This window comes from Xiphophorus hellerii, chromosome 10 (genome assembly GCF_003331165.1).
Source record: "Xiphophorus hellerii strain 12219 chromosome 10, Xiphophorus_hellerii-4.1, whole genome shotgun sequence".
Taxonomy (NCBI): Eukaryota; Metazoa; Chordata; class Actinopteri; order Cyprinodontiformes; family Poeciliidae; genus Xiphophorus; species Xiphophorus hellerii.
Genome location: NC_045681.1, coordinates 8404233 through 8427695, shown reverse-complemented (window position 1 = coordinate 8427695; position 23463 = coordinate 8404233). Strand labels below are relative to the sequence as shown.

At 35.6% G+C, this 23463-nt stretch overlaps 1 protein-coding gene across 16 annotated transcripts in view; it reads right to left on the bottom strand.

The window, feature by feature from the left end:
• Window positions 1-23463, bottom strand: part of LOC116727519 (calcium-activated potassium channel subunit alpha-1-like) — a 97886-nt gene that overhangs the window by 36525 nt on the left and 37898 nt on the right. For 14 of the 16 annotated variants that reach the window (XM_032574994.1, XM_032574992.1, XM_032574999.1 and 11 more), the window contains exons 3-9: window positions 18882-18943; window positions 14101-14194; window positions 13759-13870; window positions 7817-7892; window positions 7063-7138; window positions 6076-6246; window positions 4001-4092 (exon numbers count right to left, since the gene is read on the bottom strand). In XM_032574994.1, the coding sequence (XP_032430885.1) occupies window positions 4001-4092; window positions 6076-6246; window positions 7063-7138; window positions 7817-7892; window positions 13759-13870; window positions 14101-14194; window positions 18882-18943 (683 nt within the window). Of the gene's footprint in view, window positions 1-3823; window positions 3916-4000; window positions 4093-6075; window positions 6247-7062; window positions 7139-7816; window positions 7893-13758; window positions 13871-14100; window positions 14195-18881; window positions 18944-23463 lie in introns of all 16 variants that reach the window. The other 2 variants (XM_032574993.1, XM_032575006.1) reach the window with 1 other exon arrangement.

Sequence of the window (23463 nt, the reverse complement as noted above, 5' to 3'; positions counted from 1 at the left end):
CTTTGTGTTTTTTATTTTGAAATGAAAGGGCTGTGATGAGAATCTGAAATCTATGCAAGTGTGAACTGTTATAGGAAGGATGTTTGACGTTCTCATGATGAGGGAGGGTTATAAATGAAAAGGTCAGAGGGCACCATGGCTTTCAGCATCAGATTATAATGGATCAGTTCTCCTCAGATGGGGATTATAAAATCAGTACATGGTTTATCTCCATTCCCACTTCATACAGTCTCTATGCATAAAGAACCCAGATCAGTTTTAGTTCTGCCCTTATTCATATTTGTCTTTATTAATAGTTAATTCAGATGTTTGTCTAGATAAATGTTGCATTTCTGACTCAGCTCTGTATGGAGAATAAAAGACTTTAAAAGGCCAGAGACAGTACACAACACACCAGAATTACAGTTTGTTTTTCACTTTTGTTAAGGAAACAGAAAAGCAGTAGAGGAGGAAATAAAGACGACAGAGGAGAAGCACAGAATAACTGCCAAGTACAGACACATTACCTGTAAGTATCTATTAATATTTAAAGGTAAAAGTATGTCTCATTAGAAATTATTATTAATAATAATAACAACTATTATTATTATTATTAATAATAATAATAACAATTATTATTATTATAATAATAAAGCTTGTGACTTGGGCTTATTAATTTGTTTAAAACATTCACAAAAAACAACTGCAATACCTCGAAAAAGTTTTCCTGCTTGTTGAACTTGTACATTTTTGTCCCATTAGAGTCACAAACATTAGCCTCCAGGACCAGCCAATCTGTATTTATACTAAGTTAATAGAATGAAATTAAGAGTTATCTACTACAGGCAAAAATATCAAGGCATTTTATGGCCCTTCAGCTCCGTGTTGCTTTTTAACGATGATGATAATGTTGTGTTATCTACTCAACATGTGTTATGTTGTGTAATTAATGGCCCATCTTTCATGTCAATACAGCGAAAATGATGAAAAGACTAAAACATGACGGGAAATTCACATGTCCTCAACTCGCCCACATAAAACAATGACAAGCTGATAATTCTGTGTGGAGATCTGAAATATGCAGCTTTTATTTTAAACAAACAAAAACCAAAACACATAAACAAAATTCTATAGATAAGGACTTTTGTCTGTTATGAAAGTAGCTCTTTGTGGTCCTCCAGTAATACATTGTGCCTTTGGAAGCAGGCTCTGCACCAATAAACAGAGAGAAATGTGAGTTAATCTAAAAAAAAGTGGGAAAAAAAACAGAGAGGTACAGAATGTGAACTAAATATGCAATGAAACACACACTTCAGATATTTTTGATAATTGTTTTTAGTAAAACATAACTATGTTAAATAAAAAGAAAGCTGTTGATATGGTGAATCACTTTTTATACTTCAGCAGCTTGGTCTAATGTTGCCAGTAGAAAACATACTTGAATAAATACTTGGGAAAAAAACTAGTTGCTGGTTTGGCAACAGTTGCTGTGGCTTCTGTGATATTTTAGGAAAAATAGCAGACCATGCCAGATTCGTAACCTTTATAAGGAACAGTCAAAAATAAAAATAAAAACTCTGACCTATCATTTCCTAATTCTTTTTTTTTTTAAAGACAGATCTTTCATTGTAGTTTCCACAGTACTACAATGACATTAACGCAATCAGATTTGTGATATGGCACTTTTTTTCCAGAATTAAATTAAATGTGAAGTTATAAGAAATAAGTGTAGCATGCAGTTTGACAGAAAAAGTGAAAAAAAAAAAAAGCTTTCTTCATTTAATTATCTTAATAAAACAGAGAGAGTGAGAACCTATCATTAATCATTAACTTCTAACAGAAACATGTATATCAGTCCTCTCATTCAACTTTTGGCAGGAAAGCAAAACCAGAACACAAAATTTTCCAGCGGATCAAAGGATTATTCTTTAAATCAAGTTTTTATTTAATGCTGAGGGTGTAGGTCAGACTGAAGACAAAGGCCAAGAAAAAGCAAAGCATGGAAAGTAAACAAGCAGAGCAGGGCAGAGCCAGAGTTTTAAGCTGGGATAAACAGGACATCTAAGAAGAAGCATGAAGGAATTGATGACATAAAGGAGAAATTGGAAGATTCTGGTACTTTACTTAGGAGCCGTTAAAGCAGAGCTCTGAAATTGATTATTTTATTTTTTTTAAATTTTATTTTGTAACATTACAACTGCAAACTTCAAAGGATTTTATTTTTGTTTTATGTGATAGATCACCACAAAGGAATGTATTATTGTGAAGAAATGCATCAAGCTTTTCAAGAAGGTCAAGGAAGCTGGAAGTCAGTAGAAAGAGGAATCCAACAACCTTATATGGTTATATGAGCCACAAAGGAACGACTTAGACCAAAGCATATTCATATTTTCAAATGGCCCAGTTAAAGTACCAACCTAAACCAAATTGGAGAATCTGTGGTGAGACTTGAAAACTTCTGCTCATATGATCTCAGTCCTATCTGACTGAATCTGATCCATTTTGAAAGAAACAATTAGAAAATGTTTCAACTCTGCACACGCACAGCTGGTAGATTCCTAAAGTTGTAATATGATAAAATTTTAAAAACTTTAAGGTGCAAGAGTGCTTTCTGGAGGGCACTGTGTAATCACGTTGTAGGTACTTGTAAATATATATTATGATTATCATAATTTCAGAAGTTATTTAGTTGTACATATATAAAAAGAATGTATATATTTATATCTATTCATATATTTATTTGGTGTGAGGGGAAGATGAAAGAGCAAAATGAAATAGTGAATGAATGATTCACAAACAACTGTAATACATGTGCATCAACCATAAAAATATTGACTTCAACAACAAAACATGTTTGATTTTCCCATGTATGTTAAATACAACTGTGATACATCCATCTGTTTAGTAGATTTAGTAACTTCAGCTATTAATTAAATAGGTTATTCTGTAGTATTTAGTTTTGTCTTTAAATGTTTACTATTCTATCTCCTTGTACCGACAGCAGGAGAGTTAGTACATTTAAAATAGTCCACATAAGGCATAAGGCAAAGATGGTTATTTAACTCTCCATTTCTAAACTCAGAGGCCATAATACATAAAATAATGATAGAATATAATAACAGCAGTTTATTTTTAAGCTTGTATTTCTTTATGATTATCATTAGGCAGTTAAAAAAAGAGCAGGTGAACAAATACACCATTTATGAAAAGTTTATATTAACTCTGTATAGGCATACATTTTCTGTCCTTTCTACTACAACAAATGAATAATCACAGTTTACAAACTGAGAAAATTCCGCACATGCATAATTTAAGCATGGCAAAAAATACATATACCTGCACTGAAAGACAACTTCCTTATCAAGGCATTTTGTTGATTTTTTGCATGAAAAATCTTTATTTTCTTCTAATGAAGGACAACCCTTATATACAGGCAAAATTAATTTATATTTGATTTAATGAGAGTCATATTTCCAAAAAGAAAGGTTTCCATGCTTTCCAATATTGTAGTTTTCAAAGAAAAACTTTAGAATATTTTGCCAAAACGCCTTGTTAAGATTATAGTTTCTTTACAGTGTAGGTAGGCATTATCAAATGAACAGTAACAAAGACAAAACATACAAAAAAAGCTGAAGCAATGCAATCAATACATTAATCATGGCCAAGTTCTTCAGTCACGGTGTGACTTGTGTTAAATTATTTAGGTCTTAAATCACTGTTTTGTATTTCACATAAAAGTGAGCATCTCCTTCTTTTAAGAAGGCTACTCAAGTCACACAAAATCACACCATAGAAAGATTTTATTTTTTTAAAAAGTTTTTTCTTCTTTATTTGTTTGACTTACTTTCTGCCTCTGGTCGAGTTATAACTCCCTCCATATTTCTTCCGATTAAGGATGAGAGCAGCAATTTCTGGCACGTAGCGAGCAAACATGGCCTACATGCATGAAAAAGAAAAAGAAAAGGGCATGCAGAGAAGGTTCTACTGCGGCGGAGGCAGTAGAGCCTCCTTGAATACTTACTTTCTCCCATTAACAGCACTATAGGAACCACCATATTTCTTGCGGTTTCCTATTAACTCTATGATTTCAGGGACGTAGCTTGCAAACATGGCCTAAGGAGAGGATAGAAGACAGAAGAAGAAACTAAAAACGACAAGCATAGAAGAGGAGGTCCTATGTTTTCCCTGCAAGATGATAAATTTGAAATAGAAACGCAGCCACATAGGCAGAGATATTACTAATATCTGTTAACAGGTAAGAAGATTCTCTTTAAGGGAAACTGAGTAAATGTAAGCTGAATGTAACTTGAAGTCATTTCACAATTACATTCCAATTGTTTAAAAAGAATGAGGATGAAAAAGGACACTAAAAGTTTAATATTTACAGATATTGGAAGAATAAACGTGAAAAAATGACAGCAGGTGAGAGATATGCCGATCTGTGGTAGAAAAATAAAAATTATGAAAATCAAGAAAAAGCCTTATGTGCCATGTTTTTTCCAACAAACACATGTGTTGGGCAAATTTAAACACAACTTAAAGGATGGCAAACATTAACACTCCACTACTGCACACTGGCCCCAATTCCTTAAATATCTTTGAATCTCACATAAAACAAACAGAAGAGAAAACACTAATATTTTCAATCTTCTCGTTTTTGTAAACAAACTTGGTATACCACAATGTAGCGCTAGCGTTTGACTTTTAGTGTTCAATTTAGGTCTTAACACTACCTGTTTACATTCACTGTCTCAATTTCTTCACTGGCTACTTTCATTAGTGCTATTATATTGCCGTTTACGTTAGCTGCTTATTTTCACCATTATTACAAGTTATTGCATTAGCTTTTTAAATTCTGGGATAAAGTTGTTTTTAATGTACTTAACTTAAAATTTGAAATAGCTGTGAGCATTAACTCTTCCCCTGAAATATTAGTAATACCTAACTGTCAACATTAGGTCTTTCCATTTGCTCTTAGCATTAGCTCTTTAGACCCGATTTTTCACTTCCTGTCCATCCTTTCCTTTAGCCTTATTTTAACATCAGTAACTTAACTGGTAGCAATAGTGTTAGAAACCCACATAAATAAACACAATGCTTTCTTGTAAGCCCCGACAGCCTTTTATTTATCACTGTCTACAAATAATTAGCCAGGTATTGTATGCAGGTCAACAAATATATTTTGCCAACAACTCATTAATTAGAATTTTGTTTTTCCTTAACTGCTTACGGAATTTATGTACTAGTATTGTGCAAGGAGTTAAGATGGCTATAAGAACTTATGCAGAGTGAGAGTCAGTAATGTTGCAGCATCCATAAATCTGTGCTTTAGTAAATCATACCCAAATATTTCACTGTGTTTGTTGAATGGGGGAAGGAAAGGTGGTTCCATATGAAACTGTAACACTCTTATAATTATTAATAAACCAAACCTATTAGATATTTCAGACACAAAGTAACAAACAAGTGCAGTTAGGCCCAAAATAATTTATACCTTTGGCAAATTAAGATTTAAAGTAATTTTCTTAATTTTAGTATGTTTCTTCTGATTGGAAGTGATAGAATAATTTTTGCGGTGGCCCAACCAAAGTCTAGACTTGAATCCGATAGAGAATATGTGTGGAGAGCTAAAGATGAGACTGATGGAAAGAAGGTATTCCAAACTCAAAGACTTATAGCTCATACCCAAAGATAAATCGTCAAAAATACCAATCTCAACAAGCAAACAGGTAGTCATTTTCAACATTTTCAGTCTTTTCACATTGTTGTATTATTTTTTCAGAAATTCTTGTGATTTTATTATTAGAAACAAATTTCATGGAGGAATAAAAAGCAGTTAAATCTGCCAGGAGTATAAAAAAATTGGGGCTTAACAGTACCAAAACAAAATTCACACCCGTTTACATTTTTGCAGTATTGTGTATGATTCATACAGTACTTGCAATGCAACATGTGTGGGTGAAGTAGTGAACAAAATACATCATAAATAAAAGTCGAATGGTGTACTGAGGCCCAGGATTTAACACCTTGCAAGGTGAGATATCTGGGTAAAAAGAGTATTTTAAAACAAGAATAAGTAACAAGAGAGATTTTTACCAAACCACCAAGGATAAAGAAGACCATAAACAAGCGGCCAAGGGTGGTTTTTGCATAAACGTCTCCATAGCCAACAGTCGACATCGTAACCATGAGTAGGTAGACACATTCCCAGTAGGAAAGTGTTTGGGAATTTTGGAAGTTTTCCCAAGGATCCCCTGAGTTTTCCACCTGGAAGAGAGGTTGAAATTTACAGAACCACAAAAATGAAAATAATCCAAGTATGTTATGCTGATTGCACAAATATGTTTACCTCATGTAAATTGTGAAATCATCAGACTGTTGAATATTATAAGAGGTTATTTTTTCATTATTCTGTTTAGCCTTAACAATGTAAAATGGGGCAATGGAATTAATGTAAACACATACAAATACCATTCAACTACATGAGGGCAAAAAAAGAACAGCAACGCTCACATTGCCGGACTGCTAAAGCTATATGCACTCTTTGTACCATTAACATGCGTTTCCTTCAGGTGCATCTCAGTAAATTAGGATATCATCCAAGTTATTTAGTAATTCACTTCAAAAACATGAAATGGGGGCGTGCTGTGGTGGCGCAGGGGGTTAGCACGCCCCACGTTTGGAGGCCTTAGTCCTCGACGCGGGTTCGACTCCCGGTCCCGGCGACCTTTGCGCATGTCTTCCCCCCTCTCCTCACCCTCTTTCCTGTCTGCCTACTGTCACGAAAAAATACGAGCCACTAGCGCCGCAAAAACTCTTCGGAGAAAAAAATGGGAAAAAAAAAAACATGAAATAGATGTCTATATAAGTAATATTTAAATAAAAGAAAAACTAACTTTGGTTTTCATTAGGCCATAACCATCCAAATTAGCAAAAATGCACAATTGAGAATTATTGCCATGTGTACAATAAATCTATAAAATAAACACATTTTACTTTTTGAATTGAATATTATTTTAAAAGAATATGTTATTATTTTTCATAATATTCCAATGTACCTGTAAATAGATGCCAATAACTTACCAAATGAATGAAGCCTGCTGCAGTTAGCCATGTGCTTATGAAGATTGAACACAAGTTCACCAACTTAATGGAGTTGCTGTTTTTAATTACACACACAAACACAAGCAAAAACACAATAATATTATATCAACTGTCATTTTTGTTTTACTCACTGGATATATATATATATATATATATATATATATATATATATATATGTGTGTGTGTGTGTGGGGGGGGGGGGGGGGGTGCGTGGGTGTGTGTGAGGAACACCTCATAAATAAACACCTTGCAAAAATAATTTTGCCAATAAAAGCGATTCATGGAATTCTAAGCAGAAAATATCAATGCTGTGCATGAGTGATATATAAAGAGGAAGAGTCTATGCATAATATATACGTAACGTATATTGCAGGTCTAATTGCAGTACCATGTCCTTGCACAAACTGTGTCCACATCTTTGTGTGTTACTTTCATCTGAGTCAATGACTAAGGAGATTATTCTGAAGGATTTTGTTATGCTATAATCTTCCTGACATGACATCTGTGCATAAAGCTCTAATTCTGAGCAGCAAAAGCAAAAACAGAAATCTGGTTTATTTCAAGCTACTTGGTTCAAGAATTATTCTTTAAGGTTCCAGTTAATCAATTAAAAGTACATTTTACATTAACTTTACAAGAAAATATCCCTCCAGTTCGTTTAAAACAGCCACTGAGTTTAACATTGCTGACTGAGGACATCAAGAAAAATAAGAGCAAACATCAAGACTCTTACCTTGTCTTTAGAATATTCAAAAACTGTAAAATTTCTGAGAACTGTATCAACCTTAAGGCTCTTAAAAACCTCAAACCTGTGGGAAGAGAAATAAAGAAAACATTCAGAACTTGTAAAAATTAAATCAGAACCAACAACAGCATTTAATCATGGCTTGACATTGACAACATCATACCTTTCAGACTTTCATCCATATTTACCAGCTTTAGTGGATTCATAATGATGAAAAACAAAAGCCAAAGCAGCAAGCAACCCTAAGCAATTAATCTATTAAAAGCCATTCAGAAAAATCTAGTTAAAGACAAAGCAAAAAAGAAGTTCAGCATCATCAACCCAAAGCATTCTCCCGTTAATTCCAGGAGCCTCTTGTTGGGTCGGCATCTATCCTACACAAGCATCATTCCTGCTAGGCAAAACTGTGAACGTGGTGGAGATGAAAACCTGGATTAGAATAAAGACAGGTGGATTCTGTCAAGCCAAAGTGAATCGGTAAACAGTGGTGACGTCAAATCCTAAATTTCAGGGTATTTATAGAAGAAGAAGAGAAAAAAAAAAACAGGATTGGTGACTGTTGCCAAGAGTTCAAGGACGACATAACGAATGAAACCAGCTGTGCCAAAACCAGCCTGAGCTTGAATCCCATGTGAAATGAGCAGATTTTTATTTTATTTATTTATTTTTTAAAAAAGCATTTTAGTAACAGCGTTAGCAAGGTCCCTAAATGAATTATAAGACTGTTTATGGTGATTATTATTTAAAGCAGGAATTGGAAAATGACACCAAATACACTTAATCAAATCTCAAAGATTTGTTTTGTTTTGTTGTCAATGTTTTGAGCAAACAAGTTATAATATTAGACCAATTTGTCCAAATGAGGACAATTTATTGAAGAAAAAAGATATACAAATCAACCTGGCTCAAAAGACGCAATAACCCTACATAAATTAATCATGGTTAATAAATTATTTTTTACTGTTTCAATAGATAAATCAATGACAGATGTCTACCTCAAGTTTGCTGTCAAACTTAAATTTGTTTGACAGCATGAAGTAGGCAAAAATATCTCAAAAAGCAAAACATCATGCCCCAATCTATAGAAATTCAAGAACAGATCTCCACCACTAAATGACCAAAAAAAAAAAAGACTTAAAAAGTTAAATCCAATTGAGATGCTTTGGAGTGACCTTAAGTAGTTCATTGGTACTCCAAAACCTTCCAGTATGGCTAAATTACTAGTATTTAACTGAGCTGATCAAGCTAAGTAAAACTTTTTCAACTTAAATTATAAAGGAGATGAGGTAAAAAATAATATTTGAATCCTTGATTCACTACAAAAACTGCAGTGAAACAGCTTTAGGATAACAATATGGTCTGTAGAGAAAGTTAAGAGCAATAAATTCCTTCAAATAGGACTTTGATGAAAATAATACAACTCTATAAAAAATGTACAAATAAAGATTTAAAAAATTACATTTGAAATTTTTATGGCATAAAATTGAGATTTTTAAATGTAAGATTTTTAGAAGAATTTTTTGTGCTTCTGAGTTAATCATCAGCCATGAAGCTAAATAAATAATAAAAATAGCCAAAACTGCCACATTTGAGAGAAATTGGAATTAAGTGCATTTTTATCTCCATTGGCATTAACTAAACTGATAATTTCTCACCTCACGTTATGCGAATGTTACAAAGCCAAAAAAGGAGCAATAATAACCATTTTCATAGCAGGAACTCTTGTTCTCCTTTACCAAAGCTCTACAGTAAGCATTTGCCAGGCTGGCAGCATTTTATGTCACCAAATCCTGAACCTGCGCCAGCTGACACAACAACTGATGTGCCAATCCTCCACTTCCTCTCTGTGGTCTTACCCCAGTAAGAAATCAAGTGGAAGCATCCACCGAGACTGAAGCAGAAGCTGTCCTGGTCCTCTTTGTCGGGGGCCAACCTGTGGCCCATCCTGACCCTGTAGCCCTTCTGGAAGAGCTCTCCAGTTGATTTCTTGCGTCTGGTTGTGCATTCGACCGCCTTGGAAAGCGTGTCCCCTTCGGGGCCCCTGTACACTAGCATCTTTGTTGGAATCATGTCTAGAAACTACCGCAACAAGCTTCCAGCTTCAATGAAACAACAAGAAAAAAAAACCTCCTCTTCTTCCCTCTTCTGAATCAGGCTCATCAGGTAAAATCAAGTAGAAAGATTACTCTGCAACAACCAAAATCAGCTGTTTCTTTTGAAGACTCATTGTGTTCTGATTTCTCTCAGACCTTTGCAGCATTCTCATGACGATTCACTGCAAGCTTAAAGCAAGCCCTTTTCCCATCAGGATATTAGAGTGTAAGCTCCTTTAGGATTCATCCTGGGAAAGGAAGAGGCCAGACTGCATTCATGCCCATCAGTTGCTTTTACAATATAACCCACATCTCATTTCAGTGACTCTACAACTGCTGCCCATGAACAAAAGTTCATTCTCTAATCTTGGACGAGAACAGCTTGTATCTTTGTTGCACACGCTCATTCAGCAAAGCCGTACATAGAACACTGAGAAGTTGTGGTCATACTAGTGTGTGTGTGTTTGTGTGTTTATGTCATAGATTCCCAAATAATCCCTCAATTAATCGCAGCTGATGTATTATCTGTAATTTGAGTTGACGCCGAAACTAAATGCGTAACATGTGAGATGTCAACATAAATAGAGAAAATACAGCAGCTGATAGATATTGCTCCGTCTGTCATTCAGTGTCACAGCAGAAAAAACTCCACACAGAAGATTAATCCTTACAGTGCATGTCAGAGTGGGGGTTACACACAAAAAAGATCATTTCACTAGATTTAGAGAGGTTTTTTCTGAGGCAAAAAACAACTTCACATATTTGAGTAGAATACAAATAAATAATCTATTCCAGAATGTTCTTTCCTCCATCAATGGATGGATTTGTGCAACAATCCATCAAAAATAATCATTGAAACATTTAAAGGACCATTTCACAAATATTTGTAAAAATGTAGAAAGCAGATTGGACATTTTTCAATCTGATTAAATGAAAACAAAATGTTGATCTCATATCTACATGGTTTAGTTTTAATTAATCCTTAACTAAATATATAATTATTTTTACAGCATGGTATTACACCATGCAAAGGGATTCTTACATCTTAAACTTTGATGTAAGATGTACACTGATGTATTTTAAACATCAGTGTGTTTAAAAATACAAAGAATATAAACTAAAACCTTTGATAAATAGAAATGTGGCGTGCATTTCTATTTAAGTCAAAAATGTCAAGCTCAGTTTGATCAGAGGTGTCTCTGAAAATGATTTCTTTCTCTCCTACCACTAAGTTTTAATTAAATTCAAATTCAGACTTTTCTATGGCATTCTAACACATTAATATGTTTTCATCTAATCTATCTCATCGCAAGTCTGGCTGCATGTTTGGGGTCACCTCCGAACTCAAGCTCCAGTGTTTTGCAGGTTTTCTCCTTATGGGGAGATGAGCTCTAGTATTATGAACCTGGTCATAATTTCTGACCAGGTTCCTTCATTCTGCTTAGAAAATGCGTGATGCTACCTCTATAATGTAGAGGTAGCATCTACCTCTACCAATGTTGGTCTAACACATTGGGGTCATCAGGATGATGTATTACTTTTGGACCATACATGTGGGCCAAAAATTCAATTTTGGTCTCATGTGACTGGACCTTCTTCAGCCGAGATTAAATCATAAACAGGTTTCAATAGCTGCAATGGTGAACCTAATCTCCCCAGTGAGAAATAAATTCGCTGCATGTCCATCAAGAGGCAGATGGTCGCTACTTATCATTTATTTGACTTATGAAGACAAATGACTGAACTCAATTTTATTTTGGAAGCATCAGAGTAAATACAGACTAAATACAAATCCCACCAGACCAGAAAAGAGCTTTTCTTTTCTTATGTGTTTTTTTTAAATTTGTTTTGTCAGTTGCATTATAATTTATTCCTTTCTATTGGTGCTTAACTTAAAAAATTCAAGGTGTAAGAACATTTTCGCAAGACACAACATTAATCTGATTAAGCATTAATCAGTATCTTTTGTCTAATTACCTTAAGATTCAGTTTTAAGACAAATGAATCATTTATGTTGGTGAAACCTTCATCTTTGAAGGTTCTGACCTCAAACCAGAAAATGCTATATGAAAAAAAACATTGAAATTTGGGGACATTATATATGAGTAGTGGACAGTTTAATAATAAAAGCCTCTTGTGTTTTTAGTTTTTATCTCTGAAGGGAACAAAGCTGCTGAAATATTAAAATCATATCCCAACAAGTAATGCTTCACTGTATTATTTTCATTGTCAAAGATTAATGCAGTACTCGTATTTTCTGCCCTAGAGATCAAAATCCAAGCACTGCACAAAAAATACTGACTGCATCAATGCCTGATATTGCTTTCATAAAATAACAGATTTTGTTTAAAATGTCATATTTCTTCTTTTATGTATGTCAAGCTCAGCTGAGCATGTTAATGAAAGAGTATTTGTAAATACTGAGAGGGAATTTGTGTCAAACTGTAGTGACAGCAGGATCAGCAGATTGGAGGACTGGGTGAGCACCATGTGCAGAACATACAGACTTTGGACGAGAAGAGAGAAAATCCTGAGCTGCTAATGACCTCATCACCTGCTTGACCCCATTTTCACATAAATTCAAGCAGCAATCAAGCATTTTGATTTCCTCCCCGGTTTGGGACAAACAGCGAATATGTCAGTACAGTTTAATACAGAGCATTGAGTCATGCAAGATTGAAAGGACAACAAAAAAGAACACCACCTACACAAATGGTAGCAACAATGACACTACAGAGATGCAACAACAATGCAGCTGTGCTGCCCAAGCAGTTTGAAGTAGGAACTTGAGAAAAAGAAGCCAAAATCATTAGGACTCAAATTCTCAGAGGAATGTTTATTATTATTGTTGTTGTTGTTGTCTGTCTCAGACTGTCTTATGTTGGTCTAACACATAAGAACTAGTTTGAAACTTAATGTGAAGATGCACTAGATGTACAAATACTATTTGCAAGGCACTGTGCTCCTGTTCCAGAACAGCGGGAAGAGCATAGAATTGCATAAATAAAATATTTTAGAAGTATAATTTCACACAAGCTTCATTCAAGAAAAGCTACATCCTACTTGCTCTGGTTGCTCCAATACAGAGAGTTTGCAGCATGTTGCACAAAGCAATGACTTCCTCTGAAGGTAATCTGTAATATCCTAAATGGCCAGCAAATTTCAGAATGTCCACTAGATGGCAGCATTAGCCAAGAACAGGCCCTGCTTTTGTTTGGCGTCCACACCTCGAGTTACAATATATTGGCTCAGGGGGACATAACAGGAGAAAATTGCACACTTTCACCTTTCAGCCCATTCTGCCTACATATCTATAGCCAGGGACACTTGTTGCTAAAAAAGATAATACTTTCTGATATTGCATATATCGAACAATGCTGAAATTCAACAAAAAATAAATAAATAAGTTACCTGTTGTAATCCTGTAATTTCTCAAAGACCTCTCTGAGCGATGAGCTTCACACATTTAGTAGATTGACTTCTATTCTAAGCTTCATGCCACCAAACAAAGCCTTGTCATTCTATTCGTTTTGTTCTTTTCAAACAACAAATGAATTAGAGTCTTTTTGCAGGTATTGCTTAAAATCCCTGGTGGAGTTGAAGGGGATCCAAATGAAGCCTGGTGGCGCTTGCAACCCAGTGGTAAAGATAAGGAATCAACCAAAATAAACATTATTCAATGAACATAAATTAGTGCACATTCTTGTTAGAAATACAAAATCTGATACTCTATGGAATCAAACTAACTTCCATAGTAGGAATTTACCTGTATGGAATTTATACAGAGAACAAAAACTTTCCTTCATCTAAGAGTTTAAGCTTTTCTGCTTTCCTTACCCAGCCAGCTCCTGTTTAGGTACACCGACACGAACACCGGAGGAACTGTGAAGAAGTCCACCACCGAGTTCACCTCCAGCCAGAACCATAGCTTGTCATTGGCAGCAATAAACTGTGAAAATAAAGGGAAAGTATGAGAGCACACATTTTAAGATGACATTTTATAATTCAGCTGAAAAATAGGAACATCATACAAGATACACACAATTTATACATTTTAAGTATATATTTCTGTTGATTTTCTGAAATATGTTTTGAAAATTACAAAATAATTTTTACTCATCAGCTGTACAAGAACACATAACCAGATATTTTATGTTTCTCAGTCTGACTTTTACTTACACGCAGGCCGAAGTATAGCAAGAAGAACACGTTGAATGCCATGTCGATCTGCAAGGTGAAGTCTTTGTAGAAGTTCTGGCAGGATTCAATGGGACTGTCACACAAAGGAAAAAAAGTAATTTTATTTCTTTGAGAAAATTCTGACAGATCAAAAATTGCAATGTGTTTGTAACATAAAGCATAAAACAGATGCATTCTTCTTTTCCTGAAAATGCATGTTTTTAGGACTTCCAACAGAAGAGAAACACAAGTGTTCAAAAAAGGTGCATTAATTGGTATTTCCTTGTTTTAATCTGTTGAGAAAATGCATGCATTCATTGTAACACAAGCAAGAACTGGTCGATATACCTCATTAACCCTTAAATAACTGCAAAAATATCCAAGGAATTCCTTGTATTCCAGGAGTGATCGTTCTCAAATGAAAATTGTGCTGCTTTCCTCTCAGTCTTGCATTACGCATCCTATGCACATAGCAGGATGGAAATGCGGGGCCAAAAGCAGTAGTTTAAGGGTTAATAATGCATGCAGGAGTCATGTTTTCATCTATGAGATCAGGCAGCCATAGCAAGTGCTAGCAAGGTAGTGAAGTCTCACCCTCAAAAAGCTTGTATCTGGCACGAAGAATTCAAATAAAGAGACATAATTAACCAAGCAGAATGAGTAAGTAATTGGTTAGTGTGATTGTGTTCTAATATTCATGACCTGAAAGTTAGAAATATTTTTTAAACGTATCATTCACAGCTGAGATAAAAAGAAAGGCTTATTGCATAAGAATTAACTATGACAGTGATAAAAATGGTTTACTTAGTGCACAGCTTTAATGTGAACTATTTATTCAAATAAAAACTCAATAAAAACACAACAAAGTAGTTATTAATTGGAAGGATGATGGTTAGTTATGTTAAAAATGCAATGAAAGGCCTCTAAAAGCAAGCATTTGAATATGTTTGTCTAGGTTTTTGTGAGTTTAGATTTTTTGTTTTTATGTTTTGCTGTTTTTCTAAAACCAGAATGAAAAAAATAGATTAAGTCAAAATGAAACTGCTGGTCAGAGCAGTTACAATTTTAGAGATGGTAAAAACAATCCCAACGATGAACAAATGTTATTACAGTTTATGTGACAGCTGAAATATGATATATAATGTTTTGTGTGAAATATGTTGTGAACCATATTTCACTGAAATTATCTAAACACACAGCGGTCATGTTGCTATAAAACTTTACAGTTTCACAATTTATAAAGTTGTATTTTCCAAACGACCGTTGAAGTTGGGATGTGACCTGGGAAGGTTTCAGGCTTGCCAGACACATTACTGGTTTTCCACCTCCACTCACAGTGTCCACCAGTGCACACCAACAGTTGCAATCTCCCACTGTGCTACTACCTCCTGGATTGTTTGTGCACATTGTTTTTGTTATGTAAAAAAGCAAAATCAAATAAAAATAGATTCACTCTGATGAAACACTGTCTTTATGGAGTTCCTAAAGCAGGATTAAGTACCTAGGGATTATTTTTGAACTGAGCTGATGTAGAGCAGTGACATTGGGTTGATATTCTGCTGCTGAATGGAGGTCGGCGACGTTGCCTCACCAGAATTCAGAATTTAATCAAAGTGGTAAAACCCTGTAGATGGTATATTACAATTATAGCTATGTCTAATTTGTTTCTATCTCAATTTCTAAAAACTGAAAGATAGTAAAATAAATCTCTTAGAGCAACTTTCCCAAAATAATAAGCTGATATCTCACGATTAATTAATGTTTTTTCGACCAGCTGAACTGGTGTTGGGCAATTCTGCAAATGCAAAAAACCCACCATTTTTGTGACCAAGTTTATTACTGAGGTCTTCATTAGCTGCACAGATTCTGTCTATCAGATTTAAAATTTGGTGGTATGACACTTCATCTCCACTCAACTTTCTTCCATAGAAAAACTTCCAATTGGCTGAGCAGTTTGTTGTGATGCCTCCACTCCTAGAGCCTCTGGATGCTGGGAACCTGCACTGAATTTTAGAAAAGCACAAAATTCAGAAGAAAGTTTTTTAATGTTTTAAAAGGTCACAAGGTCGGATTTACGCCTGTAGCAGTGCAAAATGTTTGTGTTGCATCTTATGCTATGTTATTTTACAAGCGTCTGATCCAATTCTGAACCTAAAACAGAAAGCAGCTCTCCGTTCTAAAAGTGCTTCTTATGTCATTGGCAGTCGTGGAACCATATGTTTGCAAAAACCAACTCCATTCTGAAATTTAAAAAAAGTGAACAGCAGCACATGTTGGACCACAGTAAGGCACCTTGCACTATTCTGTTTCTGGTGGTGTTATATAAAAAGCTGAAGGATTACCCCAGTGGCTACAAAACTTCAAGATCTACTTTGTTTTTCCTTCGTCCTCTTCCTTCTTATAAAAATAACAACAACGGAACACTAATATCTATAAAAGTAGGTACCACAAAAAAAAAAAGACAGAGGCAAAATCCCTTTCTGCCACTCCAAATAGTCCCTCATTCACAGTAATGACACTTCAGCCTTGCAAATCCCTTTTATTGCAGGGTGACAGAGCGTACCATGGAGACAGACCTGCAGAGCAGCATAATTGAGTTCCAGGCTGAGTTGGGAACAGAATCAATCCCGATATGGATCGGAAAGTCTTCTTGCTCACAGAAGCACTCATCTCACACGCCCACCATAACGTTCCTCTGATCATTCCAGACTCAAATCAGTCAAGTCTCAGATCAAAGACCTTCGTTGCCTCCTAATTACTCCAGATTTGACTTGTTTGTTTTTAACCTTAACCTAAATTTGCAGAAGGCAAAATGTTGGATCTTTACCATGGGTTACGTAGCCTTTGGCAAACTTTCATCTCCCTCACAGACAACAAGTGGGTCAATTGCACTGCATACAGTGTTTATTTGTGGTTGAAAAAATAAAACAGATTTTTGGACTTAGGTCTATATCACTATAAATGACCAAATTAGAACCTTGAAAGACATATTTCTTTTACTGTGGGCTGGTTAAACAACATGCAATGTCAATGAATTTTAAAACTTGGATTTGGGTGCACAAGTTGTACATTTCTTGAATATATTCTCTAATTCACACACTGTCAACATAATGTATACAGACTTAATACATTTATACTCCCCTTAAAATTGGGTTAATTGCTTCTTAGCAAGTTCCACCTCACCCACACACTCTCTTGCTATCAACAAGTTTTTAAGTAGATGAACTATGCATAAAAGCCATGTCTGTTTCAGACAACTACCTGGTTTAATTCCCACCAGAATTAAGCCAGAATCTTGTTCTGCAAAAGGAAATGTTGTGGGTTTCCAGCAACTAAGTGGAAATATATGTTGTACAATCTCTGAACCCTAGAAAAAAAATCGAATTTGTCCTTATTAGCCCTAAGTTATTTGACATTCGTGCCCATGATGAAGTTAACTTCTCACTGGCACTGTTTATATGACATTTAGGTGAAAGAACTGGGCTTAGTTATTCTACTGACCATGTATTAAGTTCTGTTCCGAATCTTCTCTAAGTGGGTCTGCTGTGTTTATCTCCTCTGTGTCTCTTCCTATCAGGTCAGGCTGCCCGTCATAAAAACAGCCACGGTAACCTCACCGGACTAATTATCAGGAGGACCAGGACTAAATCTGTTACAGTTGGCTGGCACGTCAAAACAATTTGAAAAAAGCAAAAAACCCATCCAACTGCCTAACTTTGAGCTTGCTATCCTGACACACAGCTGGAAAAAGTCTAAATAAAGACTGAATGAGAACTAAGATGACACATCTATATTAAAATGTAATGCTGCAGCATTACCTTTATTCTGAACTAAGGTGTTAACAATGACATGAGGTTAAGACACAGGCTGAAGGTCAGGCTTTATCAGAGACACTGGGGGCAAGTTCTGAGAATAGAAGGCCACAGGTGGCTTCACTGAGGATGTAACTCTACCTGAGCTTGTCAAGATAATGAAATGAGATCATGCCTGCAAAACCACAACAAAATGAGCCCAGCCCTTTGCTGCAAGTGATCTTATGAAATAAAAATAACCTGTATGCTTGCCGCCAGGACTTTTAAGCCTGATTACACGAGCTTAAAGCACATTTTCTCCTCTCTGCCACGTTCACGGTGCTCCCAGCAGGAAGGCTCTCCCTCCGGGTCTGATAAAAAGCTTTTATCTTGGTGTATTTTGCTGCACTTCTTAATGGCACTTCCTGTTCAAGCAGCATCAGGCTGCAGTAACAGTGTGCTGTGGCACATGTGGCTGAAAGGACGTTTTCATTTCCTCTGGTCTGATGAATGATGGCGATTGTTTCGAACAGGAAGTCGGGCATTCCTGCCGGTTTGAAAAGGCCAATCTGGTTATGACGGCAATCGAACAGGTTTTATCAAGGCAGACACTGCATGTTAGCAGAAGCCGCATAACAATTGACCTGAAAAAGTGTCTGATAAAAACTAAGACGAGATAGAGATAGACATATACCAAGAACAGACTGGTTTAACATATACAGCAAACTAAATTATTAGGAAGAGATCATTTTTAGATATCTACTTTTTTTTTTACTTCAGATTGAGAACTTCACATGTACGCTAAGACTTTTAAAACAATTTCGAAAAATTCAGCAGACAAGGTAAAAACTATGGAAGCTTATGATTAATTCAACATTAATTCAACAACATGTGAGTTCATTTGAGGCCCACCTGCACATCTACTTCTGGGCTAAAGCTCAAGCACAGCTTTAAGAGATGTGGTGACAATTCATTAGACAAGGTACTTACTCAGAAGAATCTATGAAGTATATAACAAGGGCTCCAATGCTGAGAACGAACACGAGGACTACCTGAAAAACAGAGAGAGAAACACCAGCTTAATAAAATCTGAGATTACATTAGTGATGATATAAATTAATAAGAGAACATGTCTTTCAAGTAAGCTAGATGTGTGTAGATTTTCATAAATTAGGTAATGGCTGCAAAATATGGCAACTTGTTTTGAATTGTACATATCACCAATCAGAGCAATTATCAAAACATTTAAACCAACTGAAATTGGGGCTGCATGATATCAGGAGTAATCTTAATGAATGTCTTGAAGATCATGTGATTTGCATTAAATATTACAAAATTGTTCACATCTTTCAGACTTTGGTTTAGAGCAAACATCTCAACAAGATGACATCAACAGCTGATTCTGTCTGACATCTGCAATTTTGAAAATAAAACAACTTTGAGTCGTTTTTTTAAATGGTATTAGCACCTTTACCACTCTTTGTCTTCTAAAACATTTATATGCTGCATTACAAAACAACTGACACTTTATTTTAGGGCTTTTTACACATCAATAGATGCTAAAAATTATAGAGGGCACTGCATGCTGCACGAGTAAATCATTAGCTAAGACAGTCTAAACAGAGAAAGAATTTCAGTTTTGAGCAATAGTTGCAGAACTCATCCCTTCCTATTTACCTTCCAGTAAATAGACACAAAAGAAACCAGCACATCATGTCAACTGTCAGTAGAAGAAAAGCCCCAGTGACAGAATGTGACTTCTTTTCATCAAAGGCACAAACAACAAATGAAGGATAAACCTGAGACTGAGCCCGAAGCCTCAGCGGCCACAGTGGAGCAGGCCTGCTATCGCAAGCCTCCCATCACAAACCAAGACATCGTTTTTAATTTGTCACTCTACCTGTTTGTTCCAGGAAGGATGCCAGTGAATGACACCAAACCATGGCAGGAGCTCAGAGGCTTTTCAGGGCAGAGTAGGAGGCAGGTTGTGGAGTATAAACAAGCCAGTTTGAGATTGTCATGATATGATAATGTTGAGAGAAAATGAACTACTAAATCACAATATGAACACATAAAAGTGTAACAGGATGTAAATGCTTTAATTTAAAACACAGAAGCAATATTTATCATATGGTTTTCTATTGTGTGTAATATGTTCTATTATTATACACAGTAAAGGTTAAATAAGACAAGTTTATTTGCAGAGCGCCATTCATGCAAAGAAAAAAAAAGAAAAACGTTATTTCATAGAAAAAGGAGCAAAGGTAAAAAAAAGTTACATCAAAAACAAAAATACATAAAAAAAAAAAGTTTTAGATGAATTAAGGCTTCTGCTCCAGAAACATAAAGTTGCGAAGCAAAAGCATTGAGCAAAAAATGACATCTTTTGGTCACTTTCCTATCGTTCCATACATGTCCATGGTTCTTGAAACACAAAACATCTTTTGTGTAAGTCTAGGAAAAGTAAAGAAGCTTCCTTTTAGCTAGCTGTGCACAGCAACAACCAGGGGAGAGGAAACTCTGTGTTACTCTACCAACTGTTCTGCTGGAGAAAACTCCAGACACTGACACGTTCTCTGGCCTCGCCCTGAAAGGACTTTTACCTGCAGTGATGGAATGACATAATATATAGCAATTTTAACACTGAACTTTCTGTTAAGCCTTTAACATTGGAAACTTGTTCATGTCTGCTGCAAGATAATGAACTTGAGATTCAGGAGTGTCAGTAAGAACAAACAAGGAGTTGTCGGGTTGTCGGGTAACAGTGCTGACACGATAAGGCTGAAGGTGAAACTTAATTACTGTCATGTATACCAAAGGGAATCCAACTGAACTGTAAGTACAACTAGTTACAGGTAGAATAAACAGAGAGAAAAGGTAACTTATAAAATTATTCAGATGAAAAACAAGTTTGAGTTGTTTGATTTAATTAATGATAAGTGCACCAGAATCCACACAAAGGTGTTAGAGAAAAAGATGGAAGATTATCAGAAATGGTGGAGAGAAGGCAAAACTTTTATTTATCTAACTGGAGTTTTATAAAGTTGGTTTAAAACAACTTAATTATAGCAGAGTTACTGACTTTTTATGCTTTGCATTTTATAGACCAACTGTTACAAAACCAGCTCTCTGTCTTCAGGTTAGAAAACAGATATTTTTAGTCTGTTACATGTGCACCTCCACCACCTTATTTTTTTAAATCCAAACCAGAGCAGCTCATATATATTGTTCTGAAAAGACTGTCCTGATTTTCTCCTTCAGACCCAGCTCTAAGGTAGACGAGGGCCTGACCTGGAAAGACAAAGACATGAACAAAAAGGTTTCTGACGGACAGCAAGACAAATGTTTTACATCCAGAAATACATTACCAGGTTATCACAGCCCCCGTCTGTCTTTCATCTGTTTAGAAATGACACAATGGCCATCCTGAACAAGAAACCAATGGGCATGCATAATGAATAAGGCCAGCCTAATTCATTTCCATGAAGTAAAATTGTATTGTCAACCTGCAACCGCTGATGGCTCTGTAATGACAAAAGGCTTCCGCATGTATTTTTAATCAGCTCCTCTCCTTTGAAAGCCCGCAAATCTCTTTATGCCTTTGGCTGTCTCAGTTTAGGAACTGGAGACAACGTTGGCGCAACCCTAGAAATGCTAATGCCACCAGCAGCTAGAGATCCAGCTGTGGTGGGAAGCAAAGCACAAATGCTACAACAAGCAGCCGAGCAACAATCAGGTGTCGGCAGATGGTGCCAGTATGCAACATTCATTTCGGTCAAATAACCATGCATCACATCTGTATCTCTGGCCGCCAGCCGACAGCTCTGCCCTAGAGGGGGGCATGGCGAGCTCAGACTCACGATTAAGACCAACCGCTGCATAACAACTGAAGAGAGCTGCCAAGACACACTCAGCCCAATCTGTAGCCCACTTATTGTTGTCAACAGACTCTTCAACTAATGTTGACGGCAATGATAAGAGAGAAGCAAAATGACGTACAGTAAAAGAAAACAGCAACGTTTAGCAAAGGTTATTAGGAACAAGATTATATGCAGAAGTATTTCAACCCTCAAATGTTGAAAAATTTTTATCATGATACAAAGTCAAAAATTTATTTATTGACATTTTATGAGATTGCCCAACGCAAAGTAGTGCATGATTATTAAAAGTTTTCAAATATTTATTTATTTAGCTCGTTTTATACTGAAATCTCCAAATAAAATCCCATGCACAGTTCAGGAAGGAGAATATTTATACAGAAAAGCTATTAGTTATGCACTGAACAAACCTGGAAAACCAAAAGGTGTGTAGTTGTAATATGACAAATTTTGAAAAAAAAATTAACTGGCCACTGACAAAAACATTTAACAAATACATTTGCAAGATTTGTGATGGTACAAAAAAAAGTAAGTAAAAAGGGTGGAATAAAGGTTTCCAGCTATTTGTCTTCAGGGTTAAAAATGTAAATTTAATCTAAAAATATCCTGAAACTTTGCCTCGTGACCTTGATCTCAACTCTACAAACGTCTAAGACAAGATCTACAAATAAAACTGACAAAAGGAAAAATGAAAAGAGCTTTACTTATGTGCTAAAAAGTTTTAGCTTAAGTTGTCTAGTTAAAACATACACTTTTGACACGTGCCTTTTCAATGTGGGAAAGAAAAGAACAATTAAGAATTTTCTTTTTTTCTTTGGTATTTCTCAGGATATATTTTACCCAATGGTTCTGCTTATTATGCACAGGAGTCCACCAGGAGTTCACCAGTAGGTTTCAGGGGCTCAAAAGTCAATCTGCAAATATCAAAGAACCCACTCATGCTTCTCCAGTCTTCCTGAAGTGTGACTCACCATTGAGCCGCACGAATAGCCTGCCAGTGTGACAAGGAACCGCATTTAGGCTGAAAAATCACTCTAACTGTCTCTGCTGAAGGGAACTTGTATTTATGAATTGAAGCTCAATTCCATTTCAGTTTGAAGTTTGAGGATAAAGACTGTCACAAAAGAGAAAGGAAAATACTCAATAGAGAACTCTTTTTCTAGAATGCAACTGTTCAACCCCAAAAAGAAGAATTTGCACAAGCTAAGGAAAATGTTGTGAGCTGTAACACTGGTGTGCATAATGAAGGAATGTAAAATGCTAAAGCTGAAAGTGAATGAGTCTACTTATTGTTCCTGTTTGATTATAGGCACGACTAGCTCCAGCTAAAAGCCACTGCTTTAAATCTTGTGGTGTTGCATAGGATCTTTTTTATTGGGTATTGCCATGTGTATTGCTTAGAAATTTGGTGGTTTATCTACTGAGGAAAATTAAGTCGAGGAAAGTACAATATGATGATATACAACACATCATTTAGCCCTAAAAAGTCACTTCGACTTCGACCTTCCTTTATATTGCAAGGAAGGTCAAATTACTGACTTACTGTCAAATTGTTAAGCACTCAGTCATTTAGCTTATACACTGAGAAAGAAATCACTGTTCAGCTCAAAACTGTGCTGTCCATAGTTAGCTGCAAGAGGCGTGTTTGACATGAGTGGTTATTGATTGTATTATTACAATGATTCACAGACATA